We start from the raw sequence: 26,192 nt of genomic DNA, 5'->3' as shown, positions 1-26,192 counted from the left end.
AGTCTCATATTAGGAGTATTCTTCTGTTAAGTAAAATTTATAGGAGGTGGTCAGTTTGGACTGAGCACCTCCAAGAGACCAGAGGAAAATGAAGTTACTCAAGCTGAAGTTCCACATCAATGAAAAATTAAAGCTTTTAATCTGGCCTTCCAAGAAATCAGGAGAGAGCGATACTATCCAAACTGCCAAATAAGCCAGTTTTAGCTGGCATGATAAGGAATTGCTCTTTGCTTTAACCTCTAAAAGGAAGTTAACTTTGAAATGGCCAATATTCTTTTATTCCCTGTATCTACTTTCTTCAGCCCTTTTCTGTCTATGAAGTCAAGCTCCTCAGCGCGTCAGGACATTCATTCTGTTTTCAAAATAAGAAGTTACTCTATTCTAGAATTGCTGATAAAGCCAATTAGAGCTTTAAACTAATTTTTTTTTTTTTTGGCACCAGGGATGGAACTCAGGTCCTTCTGCTTGCGAGACAGGTGGTGGCACCACTGAGCTAAATCCCCGGTCTGCTTTAAACTAATTTTGTTTAAATCGTTTTGCTTTTTGACACTCCGAAATATAAACACAAAGGAAAAAAAAAACCTCACCAAAGTAAGTATGTATGACAACATAAAACTTAATCTTTGATATAAAAAACCACCATAAAGCAAAAGGTGAACTACAAACTTAAAATCAGATTGCAACATATATGACATAGACTATATACCTAACATAATCATTTCTTACAGCTCAATTAGAGAAGATATTGTTTGTGTGTGTTTTCAAAGTAGGTGAAAAAACCTGGGTGTGGTGGCACAGGCCTGTAACCCCAGGTCCTTTGGAGGCCGAGGCAGGAAGTTAGAGCATGAGGCCAGCCAGGGCCACTTAGCAAGCTCAAGGCCATCCTGGGACAAACAAACAGGGTGAAAAGTATGGAAAAATAATTTACAAAGGAAATCAAAATTAGACAAACCAACTGTCAGTCTCACTAATATGGTAGTGGAAATTCAAACCATGCTGATGTCTCATTGCTCTCAAAAAGAAAATTTAGGGCTGGGTGTGATGGCACACACCTGTAAATCTAGCACTTGGGGGGTTGAGGCAGGAGGATTGAGAATTGGAGGTCAGCCTGGGCTACATAATGAGTTCATGGCCAGTCTGAACTACTAAGGAGACCCTGTCTCAAAAAACAAACCAAATAAAAAAGGGCCGGGAATTTAGCTCAGTGGTTCTGGCGCCTGCCTCGCAAGTGCAAGGACCCGAGTTTGATCCCTGGTACCAAAAAAAAAAAAAAAAAGAAGAAAAGAAAATTATATTTTAATTTGTCTCCAGTCCAAGTAATTCTACTTCTAGGTCCTTGTCCCTCAAATAAAAGAACTGCACAAATATGTATGTTCAAGGATATTTATTGCAGCAATATTTCTGAAAACAATCTAAAATTCCAACAATGGAGACGGGTTTAAATAAAATATGGAATATTCTACAGCTATTCAAAGTCATTTTTGTAGAATACTCAATGATTTAGGAAATTCTTAGGTTTAAAGTTCAAGGTTAAAAAAGTCCCACAAAAACCAGGATATAAAACTGTACATAGAGGATTCCAAAATTTAAAATATAAGTACATACAGATACATATATACATATACTACAAGTAGAAAAATGAAAAAAAAATATAAATGTTAGCACTAGTTATTTCTGTATACTGGGATTAGGAGAGATTTTATTTTTGCATTTGAATTTTTCTGAATCTTTTAATTTCTCACCAAATTAGGTATTACTTTCACATTTAGAAAAATAATAAATAGATGTTAACAAAAATAGTAATACAAAAGTGAGATCAAAAAGGTTCCAAAGATGCAAACATAAACATTGCATATTTTGAACATCCTTTGTTTGATTTATATATGGCTAAATCTTCCAGCTAAAAAGTTTTTACTGCCAGTAGATGTGCTACTAGTATTTTTTCCTTGACTGGATTTGGATACAGGTTCCACCACGACGTACTTGATTTGGAAACCTCCTGCTGTTATTGAAGCATCACTCAGAAACTTCAAGGTCATGACATTTCCTATGGGGGGAGGGGTAAGCAAAGAGCAAAGATGTTACTTCCCTTTGATTTGCTTGACAATTTCAAGACTCATTCTCATAGGAGAATATGAGAAGTCATGAACAAGAATCCCAGAATCCAGAGGTGGATTCTCAAGTTTTAGGGTCTGTGGCTTCAGTGCCAAGTAAAGCATTTTTACATTTTTTTCTCTGTCCCTCCAATCTGTCCTGCAGGAAAATTTGTCTTTTCTGTTTCAAAAGGTTCTTTGGGGTTAAGGGTGTCACTTTTGGGGTTAAGAGTGGTAGAGCACTTGCAAAACATGATGAGGCCCTGGGTTTGATGTCTAGCACTGTAAAACAATGCCAAGGTTCTCTTTGTAGAAGGAATACTCATAAAATCATAGGAGAGCAGCAAGTAGTTCAAACCACTGTGGTGTAGATGGATTCTTTACTAAATTATGGGACCAACAAGCTTTATGTTTGTTAAGAAGCATGTCTAGACCCCCTACTTCATACAGGGTACCTAAATACATTTTGCCTGCATTTAAAGACCAAAATGTGTTAAAAATAAAAAGGAAAAACTTACTGAAGATAAACTGTAAGAATTTTTTTTGTATTTGGGGAGAGGGAAGGCCTTCTTTACTCACAGCCCAAATCCAAAATTCAAAAATAAAGCAAAAAAGTAATCTCTCTCTCTCCTTCCTTCCTTCCTCTTTTCTTTTCTTCATCTATTAACTCATCAATCCCCACAGCAACACTATGAGGTGGATACTCTTAGAAGGTTCATTCTACAAACATGAGCTTGAGGCACAGGGAGACTAGGTGTCATCGCCAAAGCCACAGAGCTAACAGGGCTAGGCTTATTTGATTCCTCCGAGGTAAACTGTCTGTTCTTCTACAGTACTGGGGAATGAGCCCAGAAGTACTCTACCACTGAACTACAACTCCAGCCCTTTTATTTTATTTTGAGACAAGTTCTTGCTAAATTGCCCAGACTGGCTTCAAATTAGGATTCTCCTTGCCACAGCTTTTCAAGTACTGTCGCTGGGATTGCAGGTCTGTGCCAAGTGGCCTGGTTTAAACTATTTTAGACAAAACAAGGAATGTGTTAAATTTCAGACTTCCTTTGGATTCCTGCCCTTTCTTCCCTCTCTGTTTCTGTCTCTCTCTCTCTCTCTGTCTCTGTGTCTCTGTCTCTCTCTCTTTCTCTCTGGTTTTGGTTTTTTGAGACAGAGTCTCATTACAGTTCAGGCTGGCCTCGAACTCACTGTGATCCTCCTGCCTCAGGCATCTAAGTGCCCTATCACACCTGGCTATTTTTAAAAATAGAGTTCTCTGGCCAGGGATTTAGCTCAGTGGTTTCACTGCCTGCTGCGCAAGTGCAAGGACCTGAGTTTGATCCCTCGTACCTAAAAAATAAAAATAAAAATAGGGTTCTCACCCCATTATTTCAGACAGTCAAGTTAGTTAAAAATATTACAGGCAGTCAGACAGGGCTGGGCCCTCAAAGAAGTCAAAGCAGAAGATAAAAACGCATTGCAACTGTGGCTGGAGATGAAACCCATTAGTTAAAGGCCAGACTTCAACACAAAAATGAAATGACTACACATACTTCTCCTAGGGATGAACAGCAGTAATTGATATTCTAAATAGGCATCTATCACCTGGATGGGGAATCAAGACCTTAACCCATCCCTTCCAGGAAAAATGCCTGTTCCTTCCACGTATGTGACTTGCTTCCTCATTTAATTAATACTACCTGAGTGACTGTACTCATAATCATACATAAAATCTTATTAGGTGACTATAGTTTTGTCCCATCTTATACCTGCTTCACCTCGAGGTTTTGCTCTATAAAACTCCCTTGCAGGGAGAAAGGAAGGAAGGGACAAGAAAAAAAAAAAGAAAATAGAAGAAAAAATGGAAACAAAGCTTTTGTACATAGGGAGGGGAGGGGACTTGAGGGGGAGAATAGGATAAAATTAAATTAAATCGAACTTTTAAACAAAAACAAACAAACAAACAAAAGCTCCCTTGAGAACCAGGGTCCATGGGCAATCCACTTTCCAGGCCCCCTTCTGTCTCTCTCAGATAGACGCTATCTATCTCTCAATAAATATTTCCTACTCTTAACCTCTCTTGTTCCTAGGATCCATTATTCAGTTTTAGAGAACATGAACTCGATGTATTGGACATCTGGCAGGTTGAGAGTTATAATATTTCTTTTATATTATTTGGAGGTCCACATGTCACCCCTATATCATAAGCCCTGTATCACCACTACTATCTCTTACAGCTCTAAGGTGGCTTCTTTTTAAACTTTCTGTTAACATACAATAGATTCTCAAGGAAATAAAAAGAATTGAGTGAAAGGTTTAACTGGTCACCTTTGCTGGAAAGGCTATTATAAGGTTTAAGCATTAGTCATTCAAGATAGCACAGAGTTCTATACTATGTAATAAATAACGATAAAAAATTAGAATTGAGTGCACTTCAGGGCTGGGTGTGAGAGTAAATTAACTAGTTGTATCCATTTAAAGACCAAGAATTACAACTCAATGTAACTTTGTTGTGTTTAGTTGCAGAAGTACAATATTATGATAATTTTATCACCTGGGGGCAAAATAGAGAACAGAAGAATGCCAATGTTTGTGCTGATGATGGAAATAAAAGGAAAAAATGAAGACATTTAATAAAATTAAGGTTTACAGCTAGAAAATCTCATTTTGGGATGATTACCAACTACTAGCCCCATCATGCTTGGCTGTAGAACAAGACGCTTTTGGGAAGGGAGAGATTTTGAAGACAGTACCTATTATATCTAGATTTTTAAGCTTTACTATAGAAATTAGCATATTAAAAGTTCCCTGTGGTCTTCCCATAAAGAAACCTGTTAACATTGTTTAACCTAATGTTTCCCAAATTTATTTGACCTAGAATCCTTTTCTTATGTAACACTTATTTAAAATATATCCCAGAACAAGCTGGGTGTGGTGGTTTATACTTGCAATCTCAATACTCGGGAGACTGAGGCAGGAGGATAGTCATGAATTAGGCCAGTCTGTGCTACATAGTGAGTCCAAGGCCAGCCTGGACTACATAAGGAGAACCTGTCTCAAAAAGAAAGAAAGAAACAAAAAACCTCACAAAACACTCTCTGAGGAATGACATTTTAATTTTTTAGTGACAATTTTTTCTTTTTTTTTTGGTCCTGGAGCTTGAATCCGGTACTCTACGACTGAGCTGTATCCCCAGCCCTCCTACCACCGCCAGCCATTTTTTTTGGAGATGGTTGCCTAAGGCTGTCTTCAAACTGGTGGTCCTCCTACCTCAGACTCCCCAGTAGCTGGCATTTCAGGTGTGTGCCACCAGGACTGGCTGTCAGAAGATATTTTAACACCTTTATAACTTCAGCCTCCTATCAACGAACAGTTCTGGCCATTTTATGTATTGTTTTTTGTGGTACTTCAGACTGAACTCAGGGCCTGCTGTGTGCTAGGTAAACACTCAGTCGTGGAGCTACAGTCTAGCTCTTTAAATTTTTTTTTTTTTGAGACAGGATCTCACTAAATTGCCCAGGCTGGACTGGAATTTGCTATCTTCCTGCCTCAGCCTCTTAAGTAGCTGGGATTACAGGTGTGCATCACCATGCCCAGTTTATTTTATGATTTTTATTTTTTATGGCACTTGGAATGTAGGGATGGCCCTAGGGCCTTGTGCACGCTAGGCACATGCTCTCCCCCTGGGCTACACCTCACTGTAGCCATTTACTACATTTCCTGGAGACCCTGAGCACAGCATTACTTTCGGATGTGCAGATCCGAGATGCTCATCCATTTCCTGCATACAAGGAGGGTCTGTCCATAGCTAGTTTGAGGACTTGGCATAAACCCTGCAGTACAGATGAAGAATTCTCAGTATTTTACAAGCTAACAAGGGACATCTAGCCTTAGTTCTCGACTTTTAAAAAATGAATGATAATCAAGAGAATCCTGGTGAGCAGGAGGTCCTCACTCTGGGGGGAGGGGAGTGCTGTGAGAAAACAAATTCAATTTTTGTTCCTCCATTTGGAGGCTTACCTGTGCTGATGATGTCTTCAGGAAGTTCATCCCCACAATATCTGAAAGGAAATTTGTAGAAAAGAGAGGTTACAGGAAAGATATTATACAACTCTTCAAGTGGATCCGACTGATAGTAAAATGCTTTATTTCTTTTAAGTAATGACCCATTTTTCTACTCTTTTAAAAGTTTTTTTAACTTGGATTTATATGGAAGAAGAGTTGAAACAAATTCAGTATTAGACTTTTAAGAGTAGATTTCTGACATTTCTACTTTGTGTACCAAAAAACACATTTGTATAGTAGATAATTTAACTTACTTGGACATATAAAAATTTATTTTTTATTTATTTCATAGTTTTCCTCATGGATAAAGAAAAATGGGTGTATGCTTGATAGTATTAATATATTAAATTCTTTTTTTTTTTTTTGGTACTGGGGATGGAACTCAGGTCCTTGGCTTTCGAGGCAGGTGGCGGAACCACTGAGCTAAATCCCCAGCCCTAATATATTAAATTCTAAGATTGATTTAAACTTAAAAAAAATGTCAGAAGACCTTTGATTGTCTTTTCTGAATCATGACAATTCAGAATATAAAAACAAAGATTTTGTAAGTTTCTCAACATATAATTCATTTTAAAGAAGGTAAAAGTTACAAAGGAAAACTATGTAATATAAATCTAATAAATAGGGCTGGGGATTTAGCTCAGTGGTGCTGAGCCTGCCTCACAAACATAAGGTCGAGTTTGATCCCTTGTACTAAAAAAAAAAAAAAAAAATCTAATAAATAACAAATTAGCCTGGTGAAACTTTCTAAAAATAATAGTTTATCATTTTGTCTAGGGCTGTAACTGATTTCAGAAATTAGGTTTAGAATAAAAATGTCATCTTAATTCCCAAGGTAGGAGGCACTTCCTTAAAAAAAAAAAAAAATTGGGCCCGGGATTTAGCTCAGTTTTTCCACTCCCTGCCTTGCAAGCGCAAGGTCCTGAGTTTGATCCCTGGTACCTAAATAAATAAATAAATAAATAAATAAACAAACTCATTTGTCATTCCTTCAACCCTACTTCATGTCTTCTTCAATATATTTTAGAGAACTATTTACATTTTTTATAGCAGTTTATAAGCCAAAGAACAAAACAAAACAAAAAAATTGCCATTTATGTGTGTAAGAAATACCTATTTTTCTTTGTGTTTCAGTTACACATTTCAAAATCTACATAAATGTTTGGCACGGCAGTGCACACCTGTAATCCCAGCACTCAGGAGGCTGAGGCATGAGGATAGCCATGAGTTCGAGGGCAGCCTGGGTAAACAGTGAGTTCAAGTCCAGCTCAAAGTACATAGTGAGAACCTATCTCAAACAAAATAAACAGACAAAAAAGAATATATTCAGGCAACCAGGCATGGTGGTGCATGCCTGTAATCCTAGCACTTGGGAGGCTGAGGCAGGAGGATCGAGGATTGCAAATCTGAGGGCAGCTTGGGCTACATAGTGAGTCCCTGTCTCAAAACATCTTTAAAAACAAAAGATATCTATTGTATATTTAGCTAAATTGTGTGAGAGAAAGGGCTATACATTGCTAATTCATCTTGCATCCATGACACCTAGCACAATACTTTTTACAAAGGTGAGAGGCATCAATTGCTGAATTTATAGTCATGTTTAGGAGGTTAACAGAAAGTAGACCAGTTACGAACCCCAATAAACTTTTCAACTTACATTTCAACTATCTTTAGTCAAATCCTGAGTTTTTTAAGAATTCTTCCAACTTTAACAATAATCAAAATACAGCTATAACTACTTTAACAAGTGCATTTAACAGCCAACTAACAAAAATCACTGTTGCGAAGGATGTGATATGTTGACAAATGGTAGAAACAGTGGAAAATCAATATTTTAGAGACAAAAAAAGAAATATTCGAGGGACAGTTGGGAGAAAACTAATTAAAGAAGCATCATTAATTAACTTCCTGTATTAAACAACATGTACCTTCCAACAAATCCATGGACATCATCATAACTGTCATATATTTCAACATAGTCAGCCAAGCAACCTGGGTCATCTTCAAGGTCAAAGTCCAAAAAGCTCAGGTGAATACGCTGACCATACTTGAGTCTAATGTGCCAATAGCAGATCTGGTTATCCTCATACTCATTTGGGAAGCCTGGAGATTTAAAGATTCGCTTTGGCTCTGTAAAGACACCACCACACTCTTTTGCTGAAATGGAAAGAAAGAGAGGGAAAGCAAAATGTTAGGAAAATAATTATCTTTATTTAAAAATTATATCCACATCTTAGACATATGAAACACTAACGAAATGGTTTGATATACAGCATTTGTATATTATATATGCATATAGCTAAAGAAGAATTATATATTTTCATTAATAATTTCTAAATTCTCTTGACTAGAAAACTTTTTTTTTTGTACCAGGGATCAAACTCGGGTCCTTGCACTTGCTCAGCAGGCAACAAAACCACTGACCTGGCTAATTTCTAAATTCTCTAAAATAAACATGGACAATCTGTGAATTTTCTTTTTTGAGATAGTCTCACCATGGTGCCCAGGATGGTCTTGAACTCACTGGTTTAAGCAATCCTCCCACCTTACTCTGCTGAGTAGCTAGTACAGGCATGTGCCCCATGCCAGGCTTATTTGTGAATTTTTAAAGAATAAAAATAACAAGAAACCATGTGTTTATATTTCCATGTTACCAGCATCCTAATTAAGATGGTAGGGAAGGGCTGGGGATGTAGTTCATTGGTAGAGCTCATGCTTAGCAGGCATGATGCCCTGATTCCCAGCACTGAAAGAAGAAGAAGAAGAAAAAAAGATGGTAGGGATTTTCTACTTTGGTATCACCATGTCTTCAGGGACTTACCTAGGACAATGAATCCCATAAATTCTATTTACAATATCATTACAGAATTCTAGGATCATAAGGTACCTTAAAAATCACTCTAATTTATAAAGGGAATAGTTTATAGTCATTCTATACATTTTTAAACTTTATTTATATTTTCAGTGCTGGGGATTGAATCCAAGATCTCATGCATGCTAAACGTGGGCTCTACCACTAGTTTTACCTGCAGTCCTAATTCTGTACTATACTAGTTTTCGACTAACATTCAAAGACTGATACTTCAGGATTTGCTGGAGATATTTATGTTTCTTGTTTTCCAAGACATTCATTTTATAAATTTCAGTTTGTCATATAACCTGTTGTAAGAAATAGAAGTGCACAAAATTACAAATAAAAATCTCTGCCAGCACCAGGGGTTTGCAATATGGCTGGGAGGAAAAGCTGTGGAGGGGTCCCAGTCACTTACAATTTCCTATCTGTTAGTAAATGTCTAGTGTCTGGAAAAAGGTAGAACCTGGAAACTAAAAAAAAAAAAAAAAAAAAAAAAGCACATGTGGTGGGGGTGGTGACTCTGGGTAGCATTTCAAGACTTTTTAAAAAATTATATTAATCAGAGCTTTTTCCAAAGTTATTCTCCTTTAAGATACCTGTTTCTGTTGGATATGGTGGCTCACTCCTATAACTCCACCATTCTGGGAAGCCATGGCAGGAAGATTGCAAGTTCAAGCCCAACCCGGGCAACCTTATAATTTAGTGAGACCCTGGCTCAAAATCTGAAAAAGGGCAGAGGATGTAGCTTAGTGCTAAGATCCTGGGTTCAATCCCCAGTACTGCAAAACAAAACAAAAACCCCTATTAAAAAAAACTGTGTTGGCCAGGGGATTTAACTCAGTGGTTCCAGCGCCTGCCTCAAAAGCGCAAGGTCCCGAGTTTGATCTCCGGTACCAAAACATACACATACACACACACACACACACAAACTGTGTCAGAATGTTTAATGCTGTAGAAGTTAAGGAAACTTATTTCTTGAAGGCTAAATAGCATCTTGAAAGGCTGTGAAGCAGTAGGAGAAAGTAAAGCATAGTTGAAGCTCTGTGACCATCCTATTTCTCATTTTCTTCATTGGTAAAACAAATACAACCATGCCCATCTCACAGGGTTATTCTGAGAATAAAATATTGAAGCAAATATAAACTAGTGTTATTGTATAATGAGTTATTACATGAGACATAATTTGTATGTATTCATAACAATGTTATTATCAGCTTTTGAAGTGACTTGCATTGTCCTATAGAATTCTATCTTCGGTGTATATATCATTAGGGAAAAGAATTCAAATGCTAAACTAGAGCTGGGAATAGTGGTGATGCCTGTAATTCCAGCACTCAGGAGGCTAAGGCAGATGAATTGCTGCAAGTTCTGGGACAGCCTGGGCTACACAGTGAGTTCGTGGCCAGCCTGAACTACATAGTGAGATCCTTTCTCAAAAAAGAAAATAAAAAGCTGAAGTAATTTTGGCACTCATTTAATTATATGTAATTATATCTATTCAGCTCTATATTTTATGGTAATACAGTCATTGCTTTATGTATTCCTTTTTTTTTTTTTTTGGTACCAGGGATCGAACTCAGGACCTTGCACTTGAGAGGCAGGTGCCTGAACCACTGAGCTAAATCCCTGGCCCTATGTATTCCCTATTTATTTACTTTTTTGAGACAGAGTCTCACTGTGTATGTAGTTCAGGCTGTCCACGGACTCACTATGTTGCCCATACTGACCTTCAATTCATGGTGATCCTCCTGCCTCAGCTTCTCAAGTGCTGGTATTATAGGCATGCACTACCACTCCTAGTATGTATTCCTTATTTTATTTTAATTTTAATTTTTTGGTACCAGGGATCGAACTCGGGACCTTGCGGTTGCGTGGCAGGCGCCAGAACTACTGAGCTAAATCCCCAGCCCTGTATTCCTCATTTTAAAAAATGACAGATTCACAACCTGACTAGGCTTCTGAGAATTGTTAATTGGTTAAAAAACATTCATACCCAAGGGCAGTCAATGTCATGGCACATATTCCAAACTTGAAAAGAGCAACTTTACTTCTTTTGGTTTTGTTTTTTTGGTACTGGGGGATTGAACTCGGGACCTTGTGCTTGCAAGGCAGGTGCCAGAACCACTGAGCTAAATCCCCGGCCCTCAACTTTACTTCTTAACACTTAATGACCCTTTCTTTCTTATTTCAATCACCTCCAAGTTAATAATATTGGCTAGCAATGATTGCTTTATTTTCTGATGTTGTTATGACTGCTTCTCATTCCAACTAGGTTTTGGTGGACTGTTCTACAGTTCACTGCATCCTTCCAATACACCACAACCTAAGTACATAATCAGCCACCACTAAATCTCAAAGTAAGCTAAGTATGTTGAGAATTGAGTAAGAGCAAGTCTCCTAGGATTCTGTACAAATATTCCCAGAATAAATAGTACCCAGCCTTTCTGAGAAAAGGAAGTAACTATTGAAAACTAGTAGGTTAAGATTGCATTCTTATAAAAGGATGCTAAAAAAACTATGAGGAGACTTTCATTAGCATGTCTTCATTTACCCTACACTTTGATCTATGGAAAGGATTGCACAGGAGCTCATAGGTTCTACCATTTATCAAGCAGAAGAGGAACCAGAATGTATTTGGAATGACAAGTAGCTCTTGAGAGTAAAAAGGGAATCGCCTGTACAAATATACCAAAGAAAAAGAAAGGAAAGAACAGGTGGAAGGAAGCTTTATAATTATTAACGACTAAATATACAGTGGTATAGTACTATCTAGAACTAAATAGGCCTAACATATATTAGAAAACTGGTTTGGAAGTTACAGTCGTATATTTTGTTTGTTTCTTTCTTTTTCTTTTTCTTGGTTTTTTTTTTTTTTTGGTTTTGGGACTCAGACTCAGGTCCTGTACTGCTGAGCTACATTCCCAGGCCCTGTATGTTTTAAATGGCACTAGAAGATAGTGCTGGGCAAAATTCTTTCTACTTGAAATACACATAATTCTGAGATATAGGTTAGTTATGGACCTGAAAGATTGTCCTCCAATAACTATTATTATTATTATTATTTTTTGTTGTTGTTGTTACCAGGGATCAAACTCGGGTCTTTGTGCTTGCGAGGCAGGCTCTGGAAGCACTGAACTAAATCCCCGGCCCATAACTAGTATTATTAAATAATAAATTCTGTAAAAGAATGCTAGAATTTCATTGTTTTCCACTATGTTATAGGACTCCTTTTCCTTCCTCCCTCCCTCCCTCCCTCCCTCCCTCCCTTCCTTCTTTTCTCTCTTTCTCTCTCTTTCTCTCTTTTTTCTTCCTTTCTATCATTCTTTCTTTCTTCTTTGCGATAGTGGGGATCAAACTCAGCGTTTTCACCCCGAGCTACGTCCCCAGCCCTATTTTATTTTTTATTTTGAGAAAAGTTCTCCCTAAATCACCAAAACCGCAGAGCTCAAAACTACAATACTCTTTCCTTAGCCTCCCAGAGTGACCAGAGGGATAGCAGTGTGCTACCACACCCAGCTAGAATTTCTATAAGGTAGATCCAAATGGATACTACTTGAAGGTTCAAGATCATAAATGCCAAAATGATTTGTAACACATTATATAACACTTTGTAACATTGTTATGCAGAATATATGCAAATAGAAGAGTATTTTTTTCCTCTGAGAACGTGAACAAAGAGCAACTCTTTATAGTAATGAGTTTTCCCATTAAATATTTCAAGGAGCTGTGGAAAAATATGAATAGATATAACTGTTTAAAGAGAACTAGTCCAGCACTGAGGCAGGCTGAAGCAAGCTTGGTCCCACCTGGGCCACTTAGGGAAGTCCTATCTCAAAAAGCAAGAAAGACTGGGGACATAACTCAATGGGAGCTTGCCCCTGGGTTGCATCCCCAGTACTACAAAACAAAAACAAAAACTAGTATATGCAGAATATAATTGTCCATATCTTTTTTTTTTTTGGGTACCGGGGATTGAACTCAGGACTTTGCACTTGCAAGGCAGGCGCGGTGCCACTGAGGTAAATCCCCAGCCCAGTTGTCAAACCACAAAATGAGAGTTACCTTGTTTGGAACTCTAAGCATTTATATGTAAAAATAAATTAGGGAGTTTGTTTATTTTGTCTCATTTTCCTCATTCTATCAAAGGGGTAATTTTGAACAGTTAACATTTGGAGGGCAAGGGATGTAGCTCAGTGGTTCCACCGCCTGCCTCGCAAGCGCAAGGATCTGACTTTGATCCCCTATACCAAAACAAAACAAACATTTGGTCGCATCACTTTCTTGCTTCAGCTAATTAACCATGATAGATTTATAATGCATGCGTGTGTATTTCCCTCTTTGGGGCAGGAGGTTCCCTGGCACAGAAGTGAATTCTTATCCTGCCTGGCTACTAATTATTGGCTGTCTGATTCAGGGTAAGCTATTTAATTTCAGACTCCTGATTACTAATCTAGTTATAAATAGTTCCTGGTAAAGCTGAGAATATTAAGTGAGAGTGGAGGTGGGGAAACATAACCCAGTATCAGATTTTTTTTATTGTTCATAATTATCATTACCAAATTCGATTCTTTCAGGAAGAAGAATCAAACTCTCTCTTTCTCACTAAGGATTGAACCCAGGGCCCTCATATTGGGCTTCATCCCCAACTCTTTAAAAAAAGCTTTTGTTGGGCTGGGGATTTAGCTCAGTGGTTTCCCCGCCTACTGCACAAGTGCAAGGACCCGAGTTCAATCCCAGGTACAAAAAAAAAAAAAAAAGCTTTTGTTTTTGCAATTTTGAGGCAAGGTCTCACTAAGCTGTTAGGTTGCCCAAGTTGGGCTTGAACTTGTGACCCTCCTGCCACAGCCTTTGAAACACTGGGCTTACGGTTGTGCACCACCATGCCCAGCCATCGATTTATTTTTAGCAACTTCTTAGTAGCCCATAACTGTTTTGTTGTGGTTTTTCTTTTGTGTGTGTGTAACTCTTTTTATAAAGCATTACATTATTATTTTTAACAAACCATGTGGGTTGTAGCAGTATGCATCCCATCTTTCACTCCTGTTGAGACGGACTCCATAATCAATAACACCGATTTTCCCAAATCCGCAGTTGGGCCCTGGCTTCACAATGGGGTACCCAACTCTGCCCTTGGCCATCCACCCTGCAGCACAGACGTGGAACCCTGCAAGAGGAGAGAAAGTTGAGGTGGTGACTGACTGGGAAAGGCCATTAACCAAGACCGTCACTGCCAGCAGCTTCTCAGCTGTCCAGAGCCAGTTCATGTAAGGTGGGAGGAAAACAACTTCCTTAAAAAAGAGGAAGGAATACACATAATATATAACTTGTGGCTTTTACTAGAAAGTGGTCCTACTTAAAATAAAGGATGTAGATGGACTAGAGATCATAATGTAGATATAAAACCAATCCAATTTCAGAGCTATCTTCTCTTCACAAATGGTCTATTAGTATGTGATAATTTCTGAAATAACTGAATTCTGGAAAAAAAAATCCTTTTCAAGTGGTAATCTAATTCATTTCTATTTCAGAATCAATTAAAATGTCAGTAATATTTTGAAGATTTGAGCTGGGTGTAGTAGCACACACCTGTAATCTCAGCACTCAGGAGGCTAAGGCAGGAGAATTGTGAATTCAAAGACAGGTTGGGTTACATAGTGAGTTTAAGACCAGCCTGAACTACACAGAGACTCTGCCTAAAAAAAAAAAAAAAAAATTAAAGATTTTAGTAAGAGCGAGTTGTGGTGGCATACTCCTATAATCCCAGCACTTTGGAAGGCTGAGGCAGGAAGATCATGATTTTTGAGGCTAGCCTAGCCTACATAAAGTATTCAAGACCATCCTGGGCTATATAATAAGACCCTGTCTCAACAAATAACAAACAAGATTTGAATGAGGATCAATTCTCTCATAAATGTCAAACAAAGGCTCAGCTTCTTTTTCTTGTTCAGCTTCACAGGCTGTTTTGGTATCTGGTGGTACCATGCAAGAGTGATTTTGTGCATGCGTGCGTGCATGCGTGCGTGTGTGTGTGTTACTACAGGTCAGACCTAGAGTTTTTGCCCTAAGCTACATCCCTAGCCCTTCTTTATTTTTTTATTTTGAGACAGGTTCTCACTAAATCATTAAATTGCTTAGGCTGAACTTGAACTTGTGATCCTCTTCTAATCAACCTCCCAGGGTTCTGGGGTTACAGGTATGTGGCACTACACCTGGCTAGAAGAACAATTTTACTAAAGGCCCAGGACTCCAGAACTGCTGCTAAAGACTCTGACCTTGGCATCAATCATTCCACTCACAGACCTGTGATTACAGATGAGCAGTTGGGATGTTTGAGAGAGTACAGTACCTTATGCTCTACTCTACATGTTTACATGTTCTGCATCTGTGCATTCAACCAATGAGGGAGATATATACATATATATATTATACATACATATATACTTTACATATATATATATTTTAAAAATTGCATCTGAGCTCAGCAGGATGGCAAGCTTGTAGATGGCTCATATCAAACTATGATGCCAGATTCTGGTGTCCGTGGGCATCCTGAGCCACCCCACTGATTACCCCACTGATAATGCAGAACAACTGTGCAGAACAACTGTTTGTCCTGGGTAATGCACCACAGTAGCATAAGCTTTGCCAGGTGTTTTCTGTCAACAAAGGCACTCGTGTGGGAGTGGTCCACTCTCCTGAGAGCCTGGGACAGATGCCAACAGCCCATTTTTGTGTAAAGAAACAAGTTGTTCCATCTGGTTAATTACTGTGGTTTTCAGATTTGCTGACATTATCTTCTTAGCTTCTTTCTCTTGCCGTCTTATAACCTAATTATCCCTTTCCTGAGTTTTTTGTTTTGCTTTGTTTTGTTTTGTTCTGTTTTTGAGACAGGTCTCACTATGTAGCTCAGAATGGCCTTGAACTCAGGATCCTCCTGCCTCATCCTCTTGAGCATGGGATAATAAGAATGTGCCATCACTCCCAGGTCCCTCACAATGTTTGATATTGGGAAAAAGCCGGGTGTGGTGGCACATTCCTGAAATCCCAGAACTTGGGAGACTGAGGCAGGAGGATCACTATGAGTTTGTAGCTTGGCTACATAGTGAGTTCAAAGCCTGGAACTACCTAGCAAGACCCTGTAAAAAATATATATATAATTTATATAATATATATTATATATATGTTTTATATTTATTGGGAAAAAGTTTCTAAATTTACTATTTCTCATGCCAGGGAAATTTCTGCATAAAACTCAACACACTAGCATCATTTAATAGCTGAGTTAATGTATGCTAAGGAGTCAGGGATGGAACAATATTAAAAATGAATGAAAATTGCATTGAAGTTAATGAGAAATTGACATCCATGATACTGACATAATAAGGTCTTTTTCTTTGTATTTCTCGGTGGATTGTGACTCCCAGATATGATGCTAGTACTAGAACCTTTCTGGCTCTAGGTAGAAGGCTATGGAAGAAGCCAGAGAGCAAAGATGTCATAGGGGCTTAGAGCACTATCCAAAAGGGCTAGAGAGAGGAATCTTATTAAAGAGTATAGGAAAGGTAGAGTTCCCCGACCCCATGCTCCAAGGCTTAAAAAGTAGAAAAATCATTGTCAAGTCAGTTACCAATTTTTCTAGCTGCTTCTAGCTGCTTGTAGGTGGCGAGACGGCCACCTTCAAATTCACACACCGCCTTAGCTTCTGCATAGGTGAGCTTGTATTTGCCAGACCGTGCTTCTCTGTGGTACACACCAGCTGCTTGTTCTGTGAAACCACAAAAATGTCGTCAATGCACCATTATACATTCTTGGGGAACAAGGGAAATTTTGCCTCAGCTGGAAGATTGCATCAACTGTTGCTCCTGCCAAAGAATTGTCTAGGTCAGCTGCCAGGGTGGCTAAAGTTTTCATTGTTAGAAAGCTTTAGAAAAAATATGAATGAGGGGACTTTTAGGGGAATTTTGGGGGCACAGACAAAAATTTGAGGCTATTATGTTTCTACCATGGTAGTCTGAAAGAAAGTTTTTAATACAACATTGTATTTCTATATTAACCTCAAGTGATAACTTTTGGATTTCTTTTGACTTTAATAAAGTCACAAAACTTGGAAGGGTAAGCAATAGGGGGAAAATGAGTTGAAGGCAAAAGAAACCAATGAAAATGAGATATTATGTAGACTCACAGTGATGAAGAAAATTAAGCCAACATATTCATTTGAGGGAAATGACTAATATAATTGAGAAATTAGTAAATAAATAAAAAACTGCAGAAAAGTCTCAAGGAGTCCAAAGCAAACAATTACCACATCAAGAAAAAGAAAAAGAAAAAAAAAAAACAGAAAAAGAAAGATTAAAACACAGCAGAGAAAAAAATGGCACACCTAACTTGCAGTTAGTGCGTAACTTCTTTATTTGATTTTTCTTTTTTAGTTCACATGCTATTCCCAACATATTTTAGGCAGTGATAAGTCATCTATGAGTTGTTTGCCAATAGATCACTGTCTAAATGGGTTATTTTGGTTTAGAGTGCCTTCTGCCATAGAAACCATGCGAAGAGATTCCCAGGACAATTGTCATAGGTTAGCTCTAATGATTAGCTCTAATAGCTCTACATAGCCTGCCAGATTATGGTTAAGTACTTGTACCAGAAACTATGCAGTCAGCCACCACTGAGACTATTTTCAGTGAGAATGCATATTTTTTTGGATGCAGTAAGCCACAAATCCAGTGGATTAGGAACAATTCTAATTCAGGCTGGGTGCAGTGGTGCACATTTCAGCTACTTGGGAGGCTGAGGCATAAGTAGTGCAAGTTTGAGGCCAGCCTGAGTAACTTAGCAAGATCTTGTTTCAACAATACAAAATAAAAAGGGGCATGGACAAAGCTTAGTGGTAGAGCATACCTGGATTCAATTCCTGGTACTGGGAGGAAAATTCTAACTCAGTTCTTTGTTCTCTGCCTCAGTCTGGTTTAAGGTTGGCACTGCCACAGTTCAGTGGGCTATGGAGCTGAGCATTTCCCTAATTTTCTGGACTTCAAGGGTTCCTGCTCTTGTACATTATCACTTTTACACACAGAAGGCCTTAGGCAATTTGATGCTCAAAGATCAAAGAATGTCAGTAACATCAAATCGTAACTGGTCAAGGTGTCTTCTTTGAAGACTGCCTGTTTTCCAAGTGTCCTTCACATGGCAAAGCCTCAGCAAACCTTTACTACCTTCCGATTTGTCTGTGTGTGGGGGGGTTGTTTTCAGTACTGAGGATTAAACCAAGGCCTTTGTACTTTGCTCCATCCACAGCCCCTTTTTATTTTATATTTTGAGACAGGGACTCACTGAGTTGTTAAATTATGCAGGTTAGGCTTGAACTTGTGATCCTCCTGCCTCAGCCTCCCAGGGTGCTGGGATTACAGACGTGTGCCACCACGCTGGGTTCCAATTTGGTTATTTTGAGCATATACTATGAGGCATTTTGCTAGGCTCCGTAGGCCCTGATCCCAAAGAACTTGGATACTAGTGGGCAAAACACATGTCTTTATCTTGAGTTAAACACAAAAGATTTTTGGTAATAAAAGGAGGTAGGATTGACTCGCTTATGTACTGTAATAAAAGGCTTAATTTTAAAAAATGTTATGTTTGTATGTTTCATAAGAATATAATATAAATATCTTTATTTGAAAATAAATGTAGGAATTATTTTAATGTATTCCAAAGTTTCCTCAAATGAATTTCCTTGGTATTTTACTACAAATTTTTTTCTTTGAGAAAGGGTCTCACTCTGTAGTTTACGCTATCCTTGAGCTCACTATGTAGCCCAGGCTGGACTCAAACTCACAGTAATTCTGAGTGCTAGGATTACAGGCATGTGCCACCATGCCTGGCCTACAAATAGAAATATTATGTTTGTAGGAAAAAATGAAGAGAAAGATTTTTAGAAAATAATTTAAAAATTTCCTCCCAGTAATAAAAAAAAAAATGGCACTTGCTGATACTTGTCAAGAAATAAGACAGCAATAGAAACAGCAAAAATTTATGTGCTATCATTTTTAATTTATTCAATATTAATATTCCACATTATTTCTCACAGAGCACCAAACTTAACAGCATCTTGCTTTATGAACAAGTTGAGAACTCTTGGCATGTATACTTGACAGTTTTAAGCAAGGCATTTATTTATTTATTTTTGTTCTTTTTAAAGACAGGGTCTTGCCCTGTATTTAGGCTGGCCTTGAACTCACTATGTAGCCCAGAAAGGCCTTGAAGTAGTGGTGATCCTCCTGCCTCAGCCTCCAGAGCAAGACATTTATTTTAAAGTATTCTTCAATTCACAATTTTAAGCTATTAAAATGGACTTTTAAAAAATAAATCCTAATTTTATTTATTTACTTATTCATTCATCCATTTATTCATTTATTCATTTATCTGTTATGTTGCCCAGGCTGATGTTGAACTTGGGGACTCAAGTCACCTCCTGCCTTAGCCTCCTGAATAGCAGCGACTGTAGGCCTGGGCCACCCTGGCCAGCTAAATCTTAATTTTAAGTTTTACCTTTCAGAAGACATATTATTTTATTACTTCCCTAGTCAGTAATCTTTTTTTAAAATTGAAAATTTGATTAATTTTGTTTTTCTTTCAGCAAGTGGCCACAGAAAAATGTTGGCTCTGATCTCCGCTGCTGGTTCTACCATGGAGGAGCCCTACACAACCTTGGATAAATCGCCTCCTGAGCCTCAGTTTCTTTATCTAACACATGGGAGTAATGAGAGATTCTGGGCCTCAGAATATGTTATTTTTCCTTGTTTTTCAGATTCAATTAAATGGCCAAAGAGAAATGTTATCTGTGTGCTTTTAATTTTCATGACCCATGTAAAATTAATCAAAATCTTTTGTGCTTTAGTGTGTTTCTGTTTGTTCTGTTTTAAATTACTATTTAAGGAACTAGAGGATACCAGAGTTAAAGTATCCTGTTCAGTATATTGCTAACACATTCCTGCCTTCTAATCTAATTCTCTTTCTTCCCTGAAGTTTCTAATATTATGTTGATCCAACCTACTAAACAATCTGTGTTAAGCTGAGTGGTCAATAATTTTTCCCAGATCCAAGTACTCTGCAGTTCTCCTGAGCCTCAGATTTGCAGCATAGTATTGACAAAGATTTGAATTTGCTCCTTTCTGCCTCTGGGTCAGAACTTCTGTTGTCCAGGTTTATATTTTTGTAACCTACCACTTCACTTAAAAAGACAACTTGAAATTACTTGCTTACTAGAGAGTTTGGTACCATTTTAAAGTTTAACCATATGGCTTTATGCCTTTCTTTCTTCTCTATTTTTTTTTTTGGTACCGGGGATTGAACTCAGGACTTTGTGCTTGCAAGGCTGGCGTGGTGCCACTGAGCTAAATCCTGAGAACCTATGCCTTTCTTTTTTCATTTCTTACTAAGATGTGTATATTTCCTCAGCCTGATTGTGTGCAATGAAAATAAGAAGGGATTTATTCATTCTTTTACTAAATTCCAGACCTCATCTTGACCAAATGAATCTCACTGAAACTAGTTCACTGGCTCAAGCTGGGAAAAAAAACAAAAACAAAAATGCGGCAAAGCTGTGCAGTACTAATCGGGCTTTTTAATGAAACCAGCATGGTTGCAGTTATTACCAGAAAGAAACATGCAGAAGGGGAAAATAGTCTACATTCATGTTCTGCTTTGCAAGCATAAAACTAACATGTAGGTTCATTTTGCTTTGTCTTTATTTCTTTATTCTGTAAAAGAATCTGTTGATTTTTCACAAAGTAATTTAATTTTTCCCTATTAAACATGACAATGAACATAAAACATTATGAATTCATATTTTAAGAATTAAAGTATTGCTAGAGTACTATAAGGGGTGTTTTGTGTTTTCCGTATTTTGGGTTGTCTTTTGGGGGGGGGGTCTATTGTCTATCTTCACAATTTGCCCTTTATTATTCCTAACATTTAACAAAACAACAAAAGAAACTTTCCTTGTCTAGTAATTTTTAGAAAAGTATTGTATGTTAGAAAAGTATTTATATGGATAGCACCACAAAAAGATAGTGATAAGAATGCATTCAAAAGTAGTTTTCTGCTCTGTCAAAATAAAGGATATTTGGAAAAACTAACACACACGGTATAGCTCAGAGTACATAAATCAGTTACTGTAAAAGTTCTATACATCTCAATTTCTCTGAAATCTGCCTACAGATTCAATTGAAATAAAAAGCAACTAATATATTGGAGTTTTTAGTTTGTTAAAGAAACACTCTTTACTATGCTACTAAATATACTTTGAAGATTTTTAAAATACATTTTCATTATGCTTATAGATCTTAACTGCTATTTTTTTTGTTTGTTTTTGTTGGGTTTTTTTTGGTACTGGGGCTCTAACTCGGGACCTTGTGATTGCAAGGCAGGCGGCGGAACCACTGAGCTAAATCCCCAGCCCTTAACTACATTTAAAAAAAAAAAATCATTTTATTGCTACATTTTAGGTATACAATATAATGACATTCATCACTGGAGATTTGTACCTTTACATAATATATCTTTTTGTTGTTGTTGTTGTTGTTTTGACGCCCGGCGAGGACAACGCGCCCCCCACCCCAGAGAGGGCGGGAGGACGAGCTTCCTTTTCCTCCCTAACCGACTCAACCCCCCCAGCGGTCGCCGGCAGTGCCGGGCGACCAGCAGGCAGGGGGTGACGCCACCGACAAGGGCGACCCAGACGGGAAGCACTGGGGACGCGGGAACGACGCCACCGCTCGGCCTCGGGCACGTGGATGGACGACCCAGAGCGCACCGGGAGCACCCTCAGAGGGCCGAGGCACACTGCTCGCGCGCCACCAAGAGGACACGCGGCGGGTGGCGGGGCGGCCCTCCCCGCCGCGGAGAGGGCACAGCCGCCACGAGGGCGACGAGCGAGGGGCGTCTGCCGCGTCCCCGTCCGAGAACCCCGACACCCTGAGCCCCGGAGGCAACGAGGCCGAGGGGAGGGGAGAGCGAGGGCGGGCCAGATTCCGCACCCCTGCCTTCCCCCCATCACCAAAGGGCGTGGCGGACAGGCGAGGGGCCCACGGACAGGACCGGGACGGGAAGAGCGGTCCCATTGGCCGGGAACGTCCGCCCCTCGCCTGGCCTGGCGCAGCGTCGGCCCGCCCGGAGAGCACTCACACTCCACCTCGGTTTTACATAATCTCTCTTGGTTATTATCTTTCCCCCATTCCCCTGCACTCCCTTCAACCCCTCCACTTCTGTTTACAAAGAGTTTGTTTCCATTACTAACTGCTATTTTCTATTGAACAACTCATTTTATTAAACTCTATTTTTAAATTTTAGAAAGCAAGAGCACTTTAAGAAGAGAAATTGCATTTCAGCGGCTATCTTTCCTAAGCATTTTCTTTGAAAACATCAGCCTTCAACAGATTAAAAATTTTTACTGCTTTAACCCCCTCTTCCGTGTTTTTAAAGGCTTGACATTCCCAGAAAGAAGCCCATGAGGGATGTTTCTTACCAAGCCATATGGAGTTGTGGAAAATCCCATCCTTGAATCCCCATCCTCGAGCCTGGTCCCACAGCAAGAGAAATAAGTAAGTTAAGATGATCATAGCTTCAGCTGCAGCGAAGTTATCGGGCTGTCAGGGGCTGCTCCCAGTTAAATTCTCTCAGCGGCTGAAATGTGACTGAAACATCTGGTTTCCACATCTTTCTTAAATAGTTTTTTTTAGTTGTGAGGTCAGTGTGTATTCTCCAATGGCATTTTCTGTTGTAGAATTACACAAATAACTCAATATCTGAGCAAATCCTCTGACTCATTTGCATTGGGAACCCGAAGTGGGGATATAAAATGATCATCTATGTTAAAAATTCACATACTCAGAAAGGAGCTCATTTTTTCTGTTAGTCACAAGCACTTTCCTATTGGAAAGTGTGTGTAACTTGGCGCAGATTCAAGCGATGATTAAAAGAAAGCCAAACTGCAGTAGGAATTTTAAGAGAAATCCCAAATGTCTTATTTGCATTCTCAATTAGGGGGTATAGGGTTTGGGATTAAGCACTAATCTTTAATTTGACTCTGGTAATTTTACATTAGTTTTCCCTAAACATTGCCAACCCTGTGTAGAGATTTTTAAACAAAGTGTGCATAGCTTGGCCACATACGACTTCTTTATTCTCTGTCTGCATTTGTCTTGGAGTAAGTTCTGTTGAAAACTTTGGCTTGCCATCAGCAGATAAATAAATATATCAGCTTCCCCCAAATTTGGGAGCCTTAGGATATTTGTGCAGCTTTGGAGTATCCTCTTATGGCACAGATCTCTGTGAGTCACTATCTTTGAAGTGCTGGGAGAAAAGAGGGTAGGTAGTAGTAAAGGTAACAAAAACATGGTTCTAGCTTCCCTAGATCACTTTCACTTTTAAGATGATCAAAATAGTAGGTAAAAATAATCACAGTAAAGATGCCAATCCTTCATGTGTCCCAAACTTTCCTATATAAAAATGTGAGATGCTTGGGTAATATGTCTGGTAATATTCCCACTGCTGCTGATGTTGTTAATGGCAGTTTCTGTTGTTGACTGATAGCCATGTATTGATGGATATTGTTTCTCTTTCTTATTGGTCATTCTTTAAAACTTTTTATTATTTTTTAATATTTATTTTTATTAGTATCTATTTATGACGTACAGTAATTACATTCATCTTGGAGAATTAGTACTTATACATATCACATTTTAATCATTTTGACTTCCCCTATTCTTATTTAGCTTCTCTACTCTAGGTGTTTACAGTTTCCTTATATCATAGCATTCATTTCTCCTATGCTTAGTCCTTCCAGGGAGGAAAATCATGAATACATGAATTCAAGGAAAGCCTGGGCTACATAGCAAGTTTAAAGGCAGCCTATACTACATAGAAAGACTCTGTCTCAGGGGAGGAAAAAGCCAACTTTCTAGACATGCTCTGGTTTAAAGTTAGCTCTTTTTTTTTGACACAGGGCCTCACTTTGTATTCTAGGGTGCACTTGAACTTACTATGTAGCCCAGGCTGTCCTGGAACTAATGATCTTCCTGCCTCAGCCTCCCCAGTGCTGAGGTTGTACGTGTACATCACATCTGCCTTTAAAGTCAGCTTTAAATCCCTTAGACAGCTTTGTTTCGAACATCATGGGCTAGTCCTGGTTTCATCTCTCCTCGAAAGGGCATTGTAGGGATGTAGGCTGAAGGTCCAGAATGTACTGGATGCTCACTGAGACATGCATGCAGTTACCAGGGTCCAGAGTCTCTATTTTGGCCCCAAAGCAAATGAGAAATGAAGGAAAAAGTTCATTGGTTGGGTTAGTGAGTTTAAATTTGGTGCATAGAGAAGGATACAGTCTAGACCATGTGGGTGTGACAACTGGAGAACACAGACATGGTCACCGAGAAAGGGATGAGTAGTTAGTTGGGAGGAGCAGACTATGGTATTTTTCTGGAAAGGGAAATTAGATGAGTACTTTAAGTTTGTGGTTTAAGAAGTCAATGTAATTTTACTTGCACATGGTTACAAAGACTGCCACCTCCTTCCCTGTTGGCTGCTCACATTCTCTGGTCATACCACTTCTGTATGTTTCTCAGAACCTAATTTCTCCCTAGTGTTCATTTATCAAAAATTACTCTCAGGAAGGCATTAGCAATTAATCCTTGCCAAGGCCACAGAACTAACAACAGATACCCTTCTGTATTCATTTGCACTTTAATGAAGTGCTGAGTATCACAGTGTGTGGATGTTTACCTTGTTTTAACATGAAATTTTGCTGGGGATTTAGCTCAGTGGTTTCGCAGCCTGCTGCGCAAGGGCAAGGACCAGAGTTCGATCCTCGGTACCAAAAAAAAAAAATAGTATCCATTAACATGAAATTTAATGAATTGATTTGATGAGTTAAGCCAGTCTAGCATGGAGGATTTATCTCCCCCCCCCCATATAAAATAAAATGTTTGCCCTTACTCTGTCCAGTGTTTGAAAACTTGTCCTCCCTGTCATCAGGGAAACAGAAAACACTGTCTAATCATGTGAGCTCTAGTTTTGAGGAGTGTTCAATTCTGTTGTGGAAGAAAAGAAGAAATGGAGTTTTTATATGGAAAAGATGCAGGCAAGTAATCCAAGGCAGGGAGAAGAATGAGAAGAGTCGCAAAAGGGACATTGCCCAAAAACTTATCTTGCAAGCTGCTGAAGAAATGTCCCCTGCTCTCCTCCAAGGACATGTTCCAGGATGGGTCTCATGAGGAGCTGAGAGAAGATACACTGATTAAACATCCTTTCAGGAGCTCACAAGACTTTACCATCAAATATTCTTCGTGGATGAATGGCCTATTCCCCAATCTCTAGATCCATGGGTCAAGTTGTGTAGTCTCTCCTTTTACTTTTGCCATCACTAGCTTCGAACATAGCAAGACTGCTTTCTGTGGATGCAGCTCCTCTTTTGGCTGCCTTTGACAAGGTTCTAATGCCCATAAGCCTCCGTGGATACTAGTTACCTAAAGGCATAGCAGGGAGAACTCCACAGCTGAATGGGGCAGCACTGCACAGAACAAACACTTAGGTTCTCTTACTGTGGCACAGTGGCTTAGTGATGTCAATATTGTACAAATTTAAAGACTCCAAAATATAGAAAATAAAATAGAATTTTAAACATTTGTCAGAATGAGAGGAGGTATTTTCAATCCTTTTGATGTGTTCAGTCTCAACTAGCAGGGAAGAAGAGTGGAGAAGTGGTTGATGGATAGAGACAGAAGGGAGAAAGACAGGGACAGGAAACACGATCTAAGAGAGGATGTGTCTGATTATACAGAAAGACTAGATTTGAATAGCGAGACATTTCAGGCAAGATGCAATTCTTTGACAAACAGTGTGAAGAATAAAGCATACAGTATACCTTCTGTTGAACACATTTTTGTAATCTTGGAAAGACAAGGAAAAGGGTGGATGTGAGTAAGTTAAAAAATATGTCATTACAGGGTGTCTTTAACATTGCCAGTAAGGACATAGAATTACAATACAAGAATTCCCCACCCATCCTAGCAGCTCCACATAGACTTGGTGGGAATAAAGGCAATAAAAGAAGTAAGCTGCCAGCATCAGGTCATCAATATTCCTGGACTCACTTGATGCTTTCAATAGGACTAGCCTTCATATTATTCCTTTTG

General features: G+C 38.7%; 1 protein-coding gene across 6 annotated transcripts in view; it reads right to left on the bottom strand.

Moving 5' to 3' along the window:
- Window positions 1-1,369: 1,369 nt before the first annotated feature.
- Window positions 1,370-26,192, bottom strand: part of Tnfaip6 (TNF alpha induced protein 6) — a 52,057-nt gene continuing 27,234 nt past the window's right edge. For 2 of the 6 annotated variants that reach the window (XM_087210001.1, XM_087210002.1), the window contains exons 3-10: window positions 25,205-25,275; window positions 24,994-25,093; window positions 22,526-22,577; window positions 16,631-16,768; window positions 14,006-14,167; window positions 8,078-8,306; window positions 6,105-6,145; window positions 1,370-2,047 (exon numbers count right to left, since the gene is read on the bottom strand). In XM_087210001.1, the coding sequence (XP_087066127.1) occupies window positions 1,878-2,047; window positions 6,105-6,145; window positions 8,078-8,306; window positions 14,006-14,167; window positions 16,631-16,768; window positions 22,526-22,577; window positions 24,994-25,029 (828 nt within the window). In that variant the 5' untranslated portion in view covers window positions 25,030-25,093; window positions 25,205-25,275 and the 3' untranslated portion in view covers window positions 1,370-1,877. Of the gene's footprint in view, window positions 2,048-6,104; window positions 6,146-8,077; window positions 8,307-14,005; window positions 14,168-16,630; window positions 16,769-22,525; window positions 22,871-24,993; window positions 25,276-26,192 lie in introns of those variants that run through there. The other 4 variants (XM_004870032.4, XM_087209999.1, XM_087210000.1 and 1 more) reach the window with 3 other exon arrangements.

This window comes from Heterocephalus glaber, unplaced genomic scaffold, assembly GCF_053883595.1.
Source record: "Heterocephalus glaber isolate CG9 unplaced genomic scaffold, H.glaber_assembly_v1.0 deba00001097, whole genome shotgun sequence".
NCBI classification, from domain to species: domain Eukaryota; kingdom Metazoa; phylum Chordata; class Mammalia; order Rodentia; family Bathyergidae; genus Heterocephalus; species Heterocephalus glaber.
The sequence above is the reverse complement of the archived record's forward strand: the minus strand, read 5'-3'. Positions and strand labels throughout refer to the sequence as shown.